The sequence below is a fragment of the Felis catus genome, chromosome F2 (assembly GCF_018350175.1).
Source record: "Felis catus isolate Fca126 chromosome F2, F.catus_Fca126_mat1.0, whole genome shotgun sequence".
Classification (NCBI taxonomy): Eukaryota; Metazoa; Chordata; class Mammalia; order Carnivora; family Felidae; genus Felis; species Felis catus.
In genome coordinates this window covers 802,329-816,607 of record NC_058385.1, presented here as the reverse complement: position 1 = coordinate 816,607, position 14,279 = coordinate 802,329, and the positions used below count along the sequence as shown (strand labels likewise).

Below are 14,279 nucleotides of genomic sequence, written 5' to 3'. Positions count from 1 at the left end.
GAAAAAAAAAAAAAAGAGGTTAGAGTGGGAGAGAGCCAAAGCATAAGAGACTGTTAAAAACTGAGAACAAACTGAGGGTTGATGGGGGGTGGGAGGGAGGAGAGGGTGGGTGATGGGTATTGAGGACGGCACCTTTTGGGATGAGCACTGGGTGTTGTATGGAAACCAATTTGTCAATAAATTTCATATATTAAAAAAAAAGTATATATGTATCCCTATGTCTACTGCAGCATTATTTACAATAGCCAAGATATCTAAGCAATCTAAGGGTCCATCAATAGGAGAATATATAAGGAAGACATATACACACATACATACAGTGGAATATTACACAGGCTTGCGATTCAACTTCTGTGTTTGCACAGGGGTAATGTTTTGGGGATGACATCCAGTTTGTTTCTTTCTGGTAAAGTTCTAGCCTTAGCTGGGTAATACAGGAGAGCTTTGGAGAGTGAATTATAGCTGATATTTTGTCCCAACTTGGACAGGAATTGGGCTTGCGTAAGTACTCACTCACTAAGAGTTACCTAAACTAAACTAAGGGGGACCCAAATTCTCAGATGCTCCCAGCTGTTTGCACAGGCAGGCAAAGTGGTGTCTGTGGCTGAGGGCAGTCTTTTGAAGACAGGGACAGATGTGGGCCCACAGATGCAAAAGCACAAAGAAGCTGGGGATGGGGGTGGGGTGGGTACAAAAGAAATGGCCGAAGGGCTTTAAGGGGATCTGGGTTCAATATAACAGCTGTCTGCTACTTATTTATTAACTCTAATTAAATGATTCTCAGTCATTAAACAAATAATTCATTTAGTGATTCTGATCGATTTTTGTTTTAAAAGAACTGTCAGCAGATATACTGTTCAGATACTGGTTTAAGCCAAGGGCTGCACTGCAAGACATCTTTCTCCTTACTATTTCTCAAACACACCATACACACTTCTGTCTCACAGACTTTGTACTTGTTTCTTCAGCTAGGGTCTCACCCCACAGAGTGAGAAAATTAGGACTTTGAGATAGAGAAGTTTGGCTGTTCCACCCAGACCCAGCCTTGCCATCACTGACTAGATGCTGTGTGCCTCTTAACGGGATGCAACATCCTCATGCAACGGGATGCAACGAAGGACACAACATCCTCAGGGAGTATTCTTGCCCCAAACTATTTAAACAGGTTCTCATGAAACCTTTCCTAACTTCCAGTGTACAGTGCAAACATGTTTTGTACAGTCGCTGTTCCTCGGGGACACTGGGTTTGCCCACATATTGACCACTTGCTTTGCTCATCCTCCCTTCCTATACCTCATGCATTCAGTTTCATTTAATTGTATCCTTTGGAATTTTATTATTGGTGCAATGCCCCGTATTCTCCTGGCCTGGGCCAATAAATCCCTTCCTGCTTTTATTTTTATTTTTCTTAATTAAGCCACTGCCTACTCATGATTATTTAGCTGGTGATAAAAATACACTAAGATTGGATGCATGATACTCTGATCAAGTTACCTTCTTTCTTTTTTAAACTTAAAAAAATTTTTTTTAATGTATAGTCATTTTTGAGAGACAGAGACAGAGTATGAGCTGGGGAGGGGCAGAGAGAGAGGGAGACACAGAATCTGAAGGAGGCTCCAGGTTGGTGGGGCTCGACAACGTGGGGCTGGAACCCATGAACCATGAGATCGTGACCTGAGCTGAAGTTGGACACTTAACTGACTGAGCCACCCAAGCGTCTCTAAACTTTTTCTTTAGAGAGAGAGAGCATGTGAGCAGGGAGAGGGGCAGAGGGTGGGAGACAGAGAGAATCTTAAGAAGGCTCCACGTTCAGCATAGAGCCTGACACAGGGCTCAATCCCATGACCCTGGGATCATGACCTGAGCCGAACGAAATCAAGAACTGGATGCTCAATCGACTGAGCCACCCAGGTGCCCTGTGGGTTACCTTTTTCTACACATTTCCTTCTCATACTAAAATGAGAAAGTAGGTCTTCATAAGTTAAAGATTAAACTTTTCAGCTTTTCCTATTTTTTCTGTTATTATGCAAAATGTACTGTACCAAAACTATTTTAACAGATTAAGTTATTAAGTATATAAAGATCTCCTTGTATCAGAATTAATTAATGTGATTACAGCAAAACAACCAAATACATAAGGAAGCAATTCAACAGTGGAAGTCGGAGTCATAAATCTAATTATTTAGGTTTGTGTCATTTGGGATTATAAACTCAGACTTCAAAAAATACCTTTCCTCTAAATAAAAAGGTATGATTTCTATTAATCTTTGATTAGAATCTAATAAAAATAACTGTCAGTTCACAGTAACAAAGACACTCAGAAATAAAGTGATTAAAGCAAATAATAATTAGGAAAAGAGCCTTCATCTTCCTGCAATGTTTCTACTCCAGAGAAAGGTTTTATACAGCCTGTTTTGCATTCCCAAATGCTCTACACTGAAAGTCACAATCTAGATGATTGGAAACCTTACTTCAGTAGAAGACCTTACAAGGTTCATTATGCTTATTATGCTCAGCCAAAGATGTATGCTCCATACCTACCAAGTAGATGGCAACTTTGCAAATTAATCTGTAAGAAGATTGTTTAAACAACAGGTTCAGTATTTCCTTTAAGGAAAAGATGTTCAAATAGAAAAAGTATCTTTGTGTACAAAGCTAAAAATAAAAGCCTCCCATCCTAACCCTGAAAGGGAAAGCAATCACCTCAAACTTAAAGAGGCTTGAAGGTTATTTGGTGTAGTCATTTCATTTTCAGATGCATCGGGGCCAGGGCTACTGGTATTGGTAGCATAGCCAGGAGCACAATCCAGGTGTCCTAATTTCCAGTTAAGACTCTTTCCAGTCTATGCAGAATGTCCATTTGGGCACACTCAAATTAGAGAACACCATGGGGACAAAAGAAGAGGGTGTTGGCAGCACAGATATACAAGAAATTCTTTAAGAAATAACATAAAGAAATTCATCAGAACGCAAAAACAACACATACACAATATTAACAACCAAGAAAAGTTGAAGGGGGATATAATCTTTTTTTTTTAATTTTTTTTAACGTTTATTTATTTTTGAGACAGAGAGAGACAGAGCACAAATGGGGGAGGGACAGAGAGAGAGACACAGAATCGGAAGCAGGCTCCAGGCTCTGAGCCATCAGCCCAGAGCCTGACGCGGGGCTCGAACTCAGAGACCTGAGATCGTGACCTGAGCTGAAGTCGGACACTTAACTGACTGAGCCACCCAGGCGCCCCAAAGTGGGGATATAATCTTGAAGAGATCTGCTTACTTGAACTTCTATTTACTATTCTATTGTTGCTTATGCTTCCCTGTACCAATTGTTAAATGGAGACCAAAAATAATCCCACTTTAAAGGACAATAGAAACATTTAATTTTGAATTAAAATACTCATGTCAGGAAACACTGGTAGAGAGAAAACAATAAGGTCTATCGGGAAAACACAAAACATACCATAAACTGATTGAGGGCTTGAACTAAGCACGCTTTTCGTTTACGGGGAGCTTTCTTTTGCTTCTTTGAGCGTCACTGGTTTCAAGTACATTCTCTTTCACTGACATTTTGTTCTCCTTCCAGAAACTTAAGTGACCTCCAGGAACAATTTTATTTTTCAAAATCATGGAAGGATGATTAAGAATGTCCTTTAGAGGAGGGTTTCCAACCACAGCAATTACAAAGAGATTCTGGACAAACCTCAAGGGAAGTGTGTGGCTCTTTAAAAGGGTGGCCTTTTTGAAGAGGGAAAATCAAAGGAAGGGAATTACTACTGAAGTTTCTTCCCCAAAGACAGCTCTCATCACCACATATTTCCTGTTAAAGGAGCATCTGAAATGGTTCTTCAGTAATAACCTAACCCAACCCAGTTGACTTGCATTGAATAATCCCTAAGGATTCCCTTCTACTGCACTTCTGTGCACTCTCGGTCACACCCAGCTGGAGGGAAGGGTCTCCACAGTAGACTGAACACCCTGGTGCCAACTGCCCAGACTCACGTCACACTGGAGCTTGACCCCTGGCCCACTGTGTAACCCTAGCCAATCATCCTCACCTCTAAGACAGGAGTGAGAACAGAGTTTTTTCCCTCACTGACTCTTGTGAGGACTAGAAAGGATAGGAAAATGGAAGTTTTCCACTTTTCCAATACATGGAAAACTTTTTTCTGTGAAATATTAAGTAATGGACATTCCTAGTCTCCCCATCCTTGATAAAGTATTCTCACAGCACAACCCCACACATGTCTCCTTTGACTTTGTGAGGAGACCAGAGGTCTGTGTCCAGAGACTCACAGAGAGCATGATCCTCACCTGTACTGGATGCCAAGTCTTGGGACCAAATGGTCTGCATTTTTCCTGCTAAAATGGAGCTTCAATAATTACCACGTATTATGTGCAAAAATCCAAATCTTGTTTAGGAAAATTCTAGGAGAAACCCAAGCAAACAACTAATGTCCATTTCACAAATATTTTGAACCTACAATGTTCCTTGAAATGAGCAAGAAATAGCACCTGCCCTAATAAAGCCTAACAGTTGGCAGGCCAATCTGAAATACCGGCTACCAGGCATTTTAATCAATGTCGACTTTTACCAATGTCTATACCATGCAAAGGAGTGTGACAATGACCAAGACAAGGTCTGATGTCTTGCTGTGACTCAGAGCCAGGCACATAGTGCAGGCCAGCTTGGGAGAGCCATCTAAGACTCCTCATATAAATGCTGATGTTTGCATATCATTTCTAAAAAAATGGACACCTTCAAACTTATGCCTATGATGTCACTCTTATTTACGTTAGAGTATACATATGCTCTCTGGTGGGACACAGGTCAGCAGGAATCCCACAGTGCCCTGGGCATGGGCAGCGAAGTGAGTATCATGATGACCACTGGGTGCCTTGCTGCAGGAGGTGACCCAGCTGTAACTGCTGCAGGAGACAAAGGAGGCAGTGCTGGGTGCGGGTGACAGTGACAGGAGTCTTCATGAAGGAGCACCTGAAGACTGGCCTGTGAGGGAAAGGTAGGTCTTCAATGAGGCCCAGGAGAAAAGCGAAGCATTCTAGGCATAGGACACGGTGCATGCATGAGTGGTGGGACAAAAGGCTACACATGCAGCTGGCTGGGGACCAGCATGGGGGCTTGTAAAAGGCGTTGGTATCCTGGCTCTGGGGTTAGTATTTGAGCATGTTGACTAGGCTTGGCTTCTGGTATAAAATTTATCAGTGATTAATCTGTTACTTTGAGAACAAAAGTTGACATCTAAACAATAACTATTAATTGGGTCACCTGAGTGGCTCAGTCCGTTAAGCGTCGGACTCTTCATTTCAGCTTAGGTCATGATCTCACGGTTCGTGGCATCAGGCCCCGCATGGGACTTTGCGTGGATAGCTTGGAGCTTGGGATTCTCTCTCTTTCATTCTCTCTGTCCCCACCCCTGCCCCCCAGCCCAGCCCTACTCATGCTCTGCCACACGAGCATGCTCTCTCCCTCAAAAACAAAAGAAAACGAAACAAAACAAAAAACCAAAAACTTATAAAACAATAACTATTAATTGGATCATTTTCTGAAACGCACCTGCTCACACATAGTGCCCACCTCCTTACTCTATCACAAAAGCTGACGGGACAGCCGTGCTTTCCTGATCTCCGGTCTGGCTTCCAAAGGAGGTAAATGGATATTTAGACAATGGAGCCTGTCTTCTCTCTTCCTCATTCTAGTCCTTAGCCCCAGGCCTTTCCTGTTGTCTTCAGGGTTCTGAAATCTTGACCTGCCCTCTGAGCCCCCTTCAAAGGTGGCAGCGATTAGCCCACAGCTTTCTGTATCAGGCACTTGCCAATTTAGTGCCTGCTTGGGTTACCCCTGGCTCTCTTGCTGGCCCATGAGCTCTTGGAGGGAATGGTCTATTTTTTTTTTTTTTTAACGTTTATTTATTTTTGAGACAGAGAGAGACAGAGCATGAATGGGGGAGGGGCAGAGAGAGAGGGAGACACAGAATCGGAAACAGGCTCCAGGCTCCGAGCCATCAGCCCAGAGCCTGACGCGGGGCTCGAACTCACGGACCGCCAGATCGTGACCTGGCTGAAGTCGGACGCTTAACCGACTGCGCCACCCAGGCGCCCCAGGAATGGTCTATTTTTATACTCCTGGTAAAGATGCCTGCAGGTACCAGAAATTCAAGATCAGTTCCTAACTAGTTTTTTGTTCTCTTTCCCCTCAACTGCTACAGACGTTTCTAAATGTGTAGCCCTGCCACAAGCTCTCCTTCTATCTTAAATCCATTAGAGGTACAATAGCAGGATCATCTTAACTCCACTTTCATTTTTATGACCTCTTCTCTCAAAATTTCACACAGGCCCTAATTTTCTCTTGGATTGATGCAGAATCCCTAATAATAGAACCTACGGCTTTATCTAGCTGACTTTGTGCCTTAGTATATTCTGGTTTAGGATAAATCCCAAAAATTTAACACAGAGCTCAGTGTTGGGCTCAGAGCACATGAGCTCAGAGCTCATGATGGGCTACAGCCACTAGCCAGGGGCATAGCACTAAGAGGCACTAAATAGTTACCGAATAAATGAGTGAATTATCTTTTCAATAAACCCTCTCATTTCCTATTTTGCAAGCATCCTTCCTGATCCTATATATATATATACATATATATATATGTCCTTACAGATAACATGTTACCAATTTGAAGACAGCTTTTTTTTTTTTTTTTCCTGGCAGGTCAGAATGTTTAAAGCATTTGTTCTGACTACCTTCTTTCATGAAATCTGACATCAGCCAGTCAGGATCTAGTCACTTAAAACATTAACAGCTTCAATACTTGTGCCCGTCTGGTTTTCTGTTCAGTAGGATGCCAGTCAAGGTCAAAGATCATGCCAGCTGCTTCCTCGTCATTCTGGGCACTGAGGCAGAGTCTTCTGTAAATAGTGAGTACTAAGTGCTCTTATATAAAATTTTCTCTTAAAGGGCCAATCCACAGATCTAAATCAAATAGCACCTATAGGTTAATCATTTTAGACACAGAGAGCTTAATGGGTTTTTAACAAGTTGGGACATAAATATAGCAGGATTTTGAACTGAAAGAACTTTCCCTTCCCCCCAAAAAATTTGGCTAGCTATATTTTCCATACCTATAGGGTTAACATATATTTCACAAAATTTCCTTTTCAGTATTGCTCTGTCATATAAAAATAAAAACAGATAATAATCAACAATAAAAAGATAAAGGTCATACATAGAATTATGACATCAAAGTCATGTGACTTTTCAGCTTATTTGACCTACTAAACTGTTGCACAGGCCACGTGGGAAGACAAAGGTCAGGGGACATGCCTTAGGAGAAGAAAGTCACTGGAGAAAGAGCAGGAAGAACTCTGGAGGGGAGGAGAGCATAGGCAGAACTCCACATTCTGCTCAGTGAGCATGCCTCAGCAGGGGTTTTTTTCTTTTTTTTGAAAATAGTGTTTCTTTCCCTTTAAATTCAGGCTATTTTTCTGATGTCTTTTGCTTTAAGCAGTCAGTATGGGCACACAACTCCAAAAATATGTCAGGGAAGCGCAAAATATATGATTGCTCTGTTTTTGCAAGTCTTCTCAAACGAGGCAGGTGGACAGAGCAGTGTCCCCCCCACACTGGTCCAAAACACGTCTGTGTGACTGGACAGCTCTGAGGCCATCAGTCCCCCTTCACAGCCTTGTAGGGGAGTAGTGATTTTCCCCCTCACTGGAAGTATGGATTAGATGAATTCTGGTAGCCAAGATCGAAAAGACTTCATGATTTTTCCCAAAAAAAACCCCTATTTTCCAACTGGCAAAAAAGTTATTTTCTGTATTAGGTACTGGAATTATATAATTACAATTAATCATTTTAGCTTCAATTTTGGGAAAAAGTACTTTGTTCAGATTTATGAGAAGTATATTTTGTTAGAGTTTACGAGAGTTGCTATGAAACACAATAATTTGGGGGAAAATAAAAGAGATAATTTGTGTTGACGGGGCCATGGATGGATGACTGACAATGGATGATATCACCAACAGGCAATTATAACATCCAGCATTCCTAAATGATCTAATAATTTGTTTTGAAGAAATATAGCTTCTAAAAGACAATCTAAACATTTATTTGGATAGCTGTGCGTCAAAATAAAATTAAATATAGAAGTAAAGGACTTAATTCCAACCTAAAAAATCAAATATTTAGCCACCAACTGAAAAATGGTATGGGTTCCAAAAGTTTGTAAATGAATTATTTGCCACACTCAGTGTATTTCCTGTGGGAAAAAAACAAACAAACAAACATTTTCTATGGGAATGTTGTAGGTAGTAGTAAGGCTCCCAGTGTGACCCTCAAAGAAGCAGATTAAATATTAGGAACACATATATAGAGTGTATGTCATAAAAGAGCATGAACGTTACAGAGCCAAAGACTCCTGGATGGCAGTCCTGGCTCTGTCATTCTCCGGTAGAATGCCACGAGAAGTTGTGTGCTATGTGGTCTCTGGCAAGAAGTCAGCCTCCCAGAGCAGCCTCTGTCTGGCCTGTAGCACACAGGAAACCCGGCCTCTGAGCAAGGCTGCTGCCTCGGAGGGAAGATTTCCTGTGATGGGGACCCCGCTTGTATCCTGGTGTTCTCAGGTGGGAGGCTCATGTGTAGAGTTGACATCAAGGAAGATTAGCTCCCACATGGTCCTGATAGCGTTAAGGCTGTCAGGTCCACCTGTGAAGGCAGCGATACCACTTACTGTAACTGCATAGTCTGTCAGGGGTTTACAGTTCTCAGACTTAGGACTCAGATGAGGTTCAGCCTTAATAAAGACAAGGTTCATGTGATCCAATTAAACTTTTCACACACACAGATATGCTTTCCAAATGAGCACTGCCCCCCACCCATAAGGAAACTGCATGATAATACAGCCACCCTTTCATAAATAAAAGGAAGCATTTGTTATAAGATAAATCTGCATGCTTCAATAAAATGTTCTTGCATCTATCTAACCAGGGCTTATAGGGGATCTTTCAATGAAATACATGTCTTTTAGAAAAACAAGCTCTTAGGCAGAGCCATCTCTCACCTGCACAGTACCATATGAAAGCCAGATGGTACATAGAGTCGTGGCCAATGGGAATGCTGACTGCTCACAATTTAGTTATTTTTAAAAAATGTTTATTTATTTATTTTGAGAGAGATAGCACGCACGCAAATGAGTAGGGAGGGGCAAAGAGAGGGACAGAGAGAATCCCAAGCAGGCTCCACACTGTCAGAGCAGAACCTGACAAGGGGCTTAATCTCACAACTGGGAGATCATGACCTGAGTTGAAATCAAGAATTGGGCACTTAACCAACTGAGCCACCCAGGTGCCCCAAACGCTCACAATTTAGAATGACTGTGACTAGAATGTTCATTATGCAAACCAGTTATGGATGCTATCCATAACTGCTTTAAAATCAGAATATCATATACTCATAATGGTTTTTTTCTCTCTTTCCCAGATACTGGTATAAGCTCAGATGTTCCTACAATTAGACAAAAAATTAACATCAAAAGAGTTAAAATAACACACTATTCAAGGAAGGAGAGATTATAATAAAATAGAGAAAATCCCAAATTTACTGTTTATACTAATTCTCTATATGATTGAATAGAATGATTAAAAATGTTCCTTCTTTTTCCTAATTCATAGATTTCAGATGATTACTGGAGATATAATAGCCACAGTTTGGACCAGATCTATGTACCATTCTACCTTGCTTATCCAAAATCATATTTTAAGGTAAGGTACCATGAAACTTAACAGAGAACAAAACTTTCTTACTATGGAAAGCAAAAAGATGTGACAACTTAAAGAGTTTTATTTAAATCTTATAAACTGCCTGTACACTAAGTTATATTTTCGTTTATATAAACTGGCTCATGCGAAGCTGTTTTATTTCTTAATTAGTATGCAGAAAATAAATCTTTATGATTAAAACACATATATATAACATTTTGTATTTTCTTAATTTTTAATAAAATTAGGAGTCACTAAACCTGTATAACTGTTTTTGTTGCTAATTATAATTTTTTCCCCTAGAAGTACTTTATGGGCTTTATTCAACTCTGACCTAGTTTTATAGACAAACTAGGATCTGGTTTATTGCCCTTAAAACTAAGAGATAAATCACTAATTAAAGAGCCAGTCATTGCAGCAATTACAGAGGGTCCTCACCTTCCTCTGGTGGCCTTCTGTAGAACCTTCATTCCCATCAGGCTGCAGGATTTCCCTTCCAACTGTTGGTCTTTCAAGATGGCGCCCTCAGAGTATACTTCACTGAACATTCCATAGGCATCTTGCACGAGAAGGCAGACTCTACAAAAGAATATTCACATTTTTTTTTTGAAGATAGCATTTGATTCACTACAGAGAATAGGATTCCCTTCTTCTTCACTAGGAATCCATTGAAATCATCTTCCTGAATGGATAAATCAGGGTAAATGAAGTTGAATTCAAACATGCGCTTTTAGATTTGTACTTACCAGTGTTTGGATCCGTATCCACCTCATATGGAAGGAAACAGAATTCTCTTTTGGCATAAAACTAAACCCTAAGCCAAATGTGGTTTAAAAGCACACGAAGAAGATCATCCTTTCAAATAAAATATATTGCCACTGTCCCAAAAAGGGTATCCTTCTTCCCCATTTTTATCTTGCCTTTTATAACAGGAAACATTTATATTTTGCATGGATGCTCAACATTGAAAAACCTTCAGTGTTAACATTATGATGAGAACATTAAGGGGCTTTCTCTGAGAAAGTACATATTCACAGACATGCATATCCCAGTAGGATAAAAACCAGTATCCTTGCTGGCAGCAACAGAGACATGATGGATATCCAGTGACATGATGGGATTCCCCCCAACTTTTAAGTTCAAAGGGCAGTACTTATAAACACCTCTTTTCTTTTTTCTTAAAAAAATCTCTCTCTCTCTCTCTCTCTCTCTCTCGATGAACAAGCAGGGGACAGAGGCTGAGGGAAAGAGAGAATCTTAAGCAGGTTCCATGCTCAGCAAAGAGCCTGACCTGGAGCTCAATCCCATGACCCTGGAATCATGACCTGAGCTGAAATCAAGAGTCAGATATTCAACTGACTGAGCCACACAGGCATCCCTATAAAAACCTATTTATCACTGAATTTCCAATCCTCTCACTTCATAATTCAGGGAAATGAAGTCTTACTTATTATGATATGAAACATTCTCAGAAAATATTTACTGAAGCCTGAAGAAAATTTAGGTAATAAATAACACCACCAAAGAGAGTGTGAGGAACAAAACTATTTTAAAGATGAGGGTGTACAGGAAAGTGCATGTTGGGTAAGAGAAGATGACAAATGAACAAAGGAACACTAAATATGAAGTAGTGAACTATAAACATACTTAGAAACTAGGCTTCATGATTAAGTCTCCCCTCTCAGGCCCACAGGGCCCCCTTGGTTCACAAAAAAAGCAAATGGAAATCTTGTGTGAAGGAAACCACCTTTAATTTGATCATTAGTTGTCATGGAGTAAAGCCAAATCAAATAAATATGCACTCCAATAAAAATCACCTCATAGGAAACAAACCACTACATGGGAAGAGTAAAAAAAATAATAATAGACCTCTTGAGAACTTGACATATTAGAATTTAAAGATATGAAGTATGGAATAACTATCTTAAAAAAAGGAAATTCATGAAGATGTAATACAAGAAAAAAAGCTGTACAAAATGACTTGGCAGGTTTGAAGAATAAAATTAGAACTTTCAAAAAGGAAACACTCCACTTACTGAAATAAAAATGTTATTAAATAGGTGTAAACAAATGGTTACACGTACCTGAAGAGTATGGATATGTGAATTGGGTTACAAATTTGAATAAATTACCTAGAATGTATGTTGAGAGCTGAGATAAAAAATGTGAGAGAAAAGAGAAGTACAGAGGATAGGATGAGAAAGTCTAACATTTGTCTAATAGGAATTTCAGAAGAACAAGAGAGAGGAAGAAGAAGCAATAGTTTGTAGATTTAGTAACTGGGAAATCTAATGTAAGAAATGAATCCAAAGATCCAGGAAGAAAAACAAATACCAAGCAGTACAACTAAAAGGAAACCCATCCTAGGACACACACTGTAATAAAACTAGAGAATATCAAACACGATGAAAAGATTCTAAAAGCAAAAAGCATGAAAAGACAGACTATCTGCAAAGGAATAAAAATTTGATTTACACCAACCTCCTCAAGAGCAATGAATGAAGCCAGGTAACAGTGAAATATTTTAAGAATTCTGGAAGCCATCTCAAAACTGTGTACCTGCAAAACTATCTTTCAAGAATGATGGTAAAATAAAGTCATTTTTAGATAAACACTAGCTACATTTTCCACCTACACAGCCTGAAATATTTACTAGTTACTAAGATAATTACTAAAATAATTTCTAAATTATGTAATTTAGGAAGAAGGACATTATTCTGGAAAAAAAGGTCGAAGATACAAGAACTACTGACCAACAATATAAACAAAACAAACACAGTAGAATAAAATAACACCACCATCAACAACATCAATTAATGTGGGGGAGCTGAAAAACTGGAAATGGAGAGCAAATAGGTCAAATGGGGTGATGAAGTTCAAATGTTTCCAAGTGCTCATATCACTCACAGCAGGATTAAGATACTAACTCAAGATTTCATTAAATATTTACATCTGGTAAAAATTCAAGGATAACCACCAAAAGAAAAGAAATAGGTGTATAAATTCCAAATTACTAGATGGAAAAAAAATGGAATGAGAAATATAGACCAAAAAAAACCCCCAAAACAAACAAACGAGAAACAATACAACCTCAAGAAAATGCACACATAAATGCACACATAAAAAAAGGGCAGGAAAATGTAAGGTAATAAGTATAATGGTAGACATAAGTCTATGTATATTAGAAATGGAATAAAAATGATTTAAACTTGTCAATTAAAAGGCACAGTTTGTCATGGTCGGTTTGAAGAAAAAAAATGTTAACAGGAAATCTTCTAAAACACAGAAAGGTTTAAAGGGTGAAAAAAAAATGTTTCAGGTAAATATTAACCAAAAGAAAGCCGAGGAGGTAGTTCTGAGACTTAACTAAATAGATTCTAGGACAGAAAGCATTATTAAGGATAGAGAGGTCACTAATATTGATTTCAAAAAAAGTTTAATTTCCCAGGAAGGCATATAATTCTAAATCTTTATGTTCTCAGCATCAAAATATATAAAGTCACACAACTACAGAGAGAAGTGAACAAACCCAACACCATTGTGGGAGAGTTCAACATACCTCTGCCAAGTATTAAGTCAATCTGAGGAAAAAATTAGTAAAGATTTGGAAAACTTGCATATACCTAAAAAGTTTGATTTGTTGGATAGGCAATCAGAAAAACTTCCCACAATTACAGAAAATGCATTCTCAAGCACACACAGGACATTTATAAAATGTGACCAATTGGCCGAAGACAGGTCTGAATGAATTTCAAAGAGTCAGTATTGTATGGGACACATTGTCTGCCTACAATATAATTAAAAGAGAAACCAAGTGAAAATAGGTATCTTTAAAAATCTTCCATTTGGAAATTTCACAGCATCCTTTCAACTCATAGGTCAAATATGAAATCACAGTAGAAAAGAGACAGTATTTTGAACTACGGGATAAAAATACCAGACATGCCAAAACTTATGGAGTATAATGATGCTTTAGGGAATTTGTAGCTTTAAATACAATAAAACATGATCACTTCTCCTTTTCTATGTAGATCTTTTTTTTAATGTTTATTTATTTTGAGAGCGAGAGAAGGAAAACACACACACACACACACACACACACACACACACACACACACGTGCAAGCAGGGGAGAGGCAGAGAGAGACGGAGACACAGAATGTGAAGCAGGTTCCAGGCTCTGAGCTGTCAGCACAGAGCCAAAAAAATCTTTTTTAATGTTTATTTATTTTTGAGAGAGAGAGAGACAGAGAGAGAGAGACAGAGAGAGAGAGACAGAGCGTGAACAGGGGAGGGGAAGAGAGAGAAGGAGACACAGAATCTGAAGCAGGCTCCAAACTCTGAGCTGCCAGCACAGAGCCTGATGTGGGGCTCGAACTCACAGACAGCAAGATTATGACCTGGATCGAAGTCAGAGGTTTAACTGAATGAGCCACCCAGGTGCCTCTTTGAATTAGTTTTCTATGTACTTATCATAAGTTATATACCTCTGTCAACTACCAAAGT

General features: G+C 39.3%; 1 protein-coding gene across 4 annotated transcripts in view; it reads right to left on the bottom strand.

The window, feature by feature from the left end:
• The window catches only part of SPIDR (scaffold protein involved in DNA repair), a 499,345-nt gene that overhangs the window by 60,433 nt on the left and 424,633 nt on the right, over positions 1 to 14,279 (bottom strand). For all 4 annotated transcript variants that reach the window (XM_045049879.1, XM_019822628.3, XM_045049880.1 and 1 more), the window contains one exon: positions 10,213 to 10,353. In XM_045049879.1, the coding sequence (XP_044905814.1) occupies positions 10,213 to 10,353 (141 nt within the window). The remainder of the gene's footprint in view (positions 1 to 10,212; positions 10,354 to 14,279) is intronic.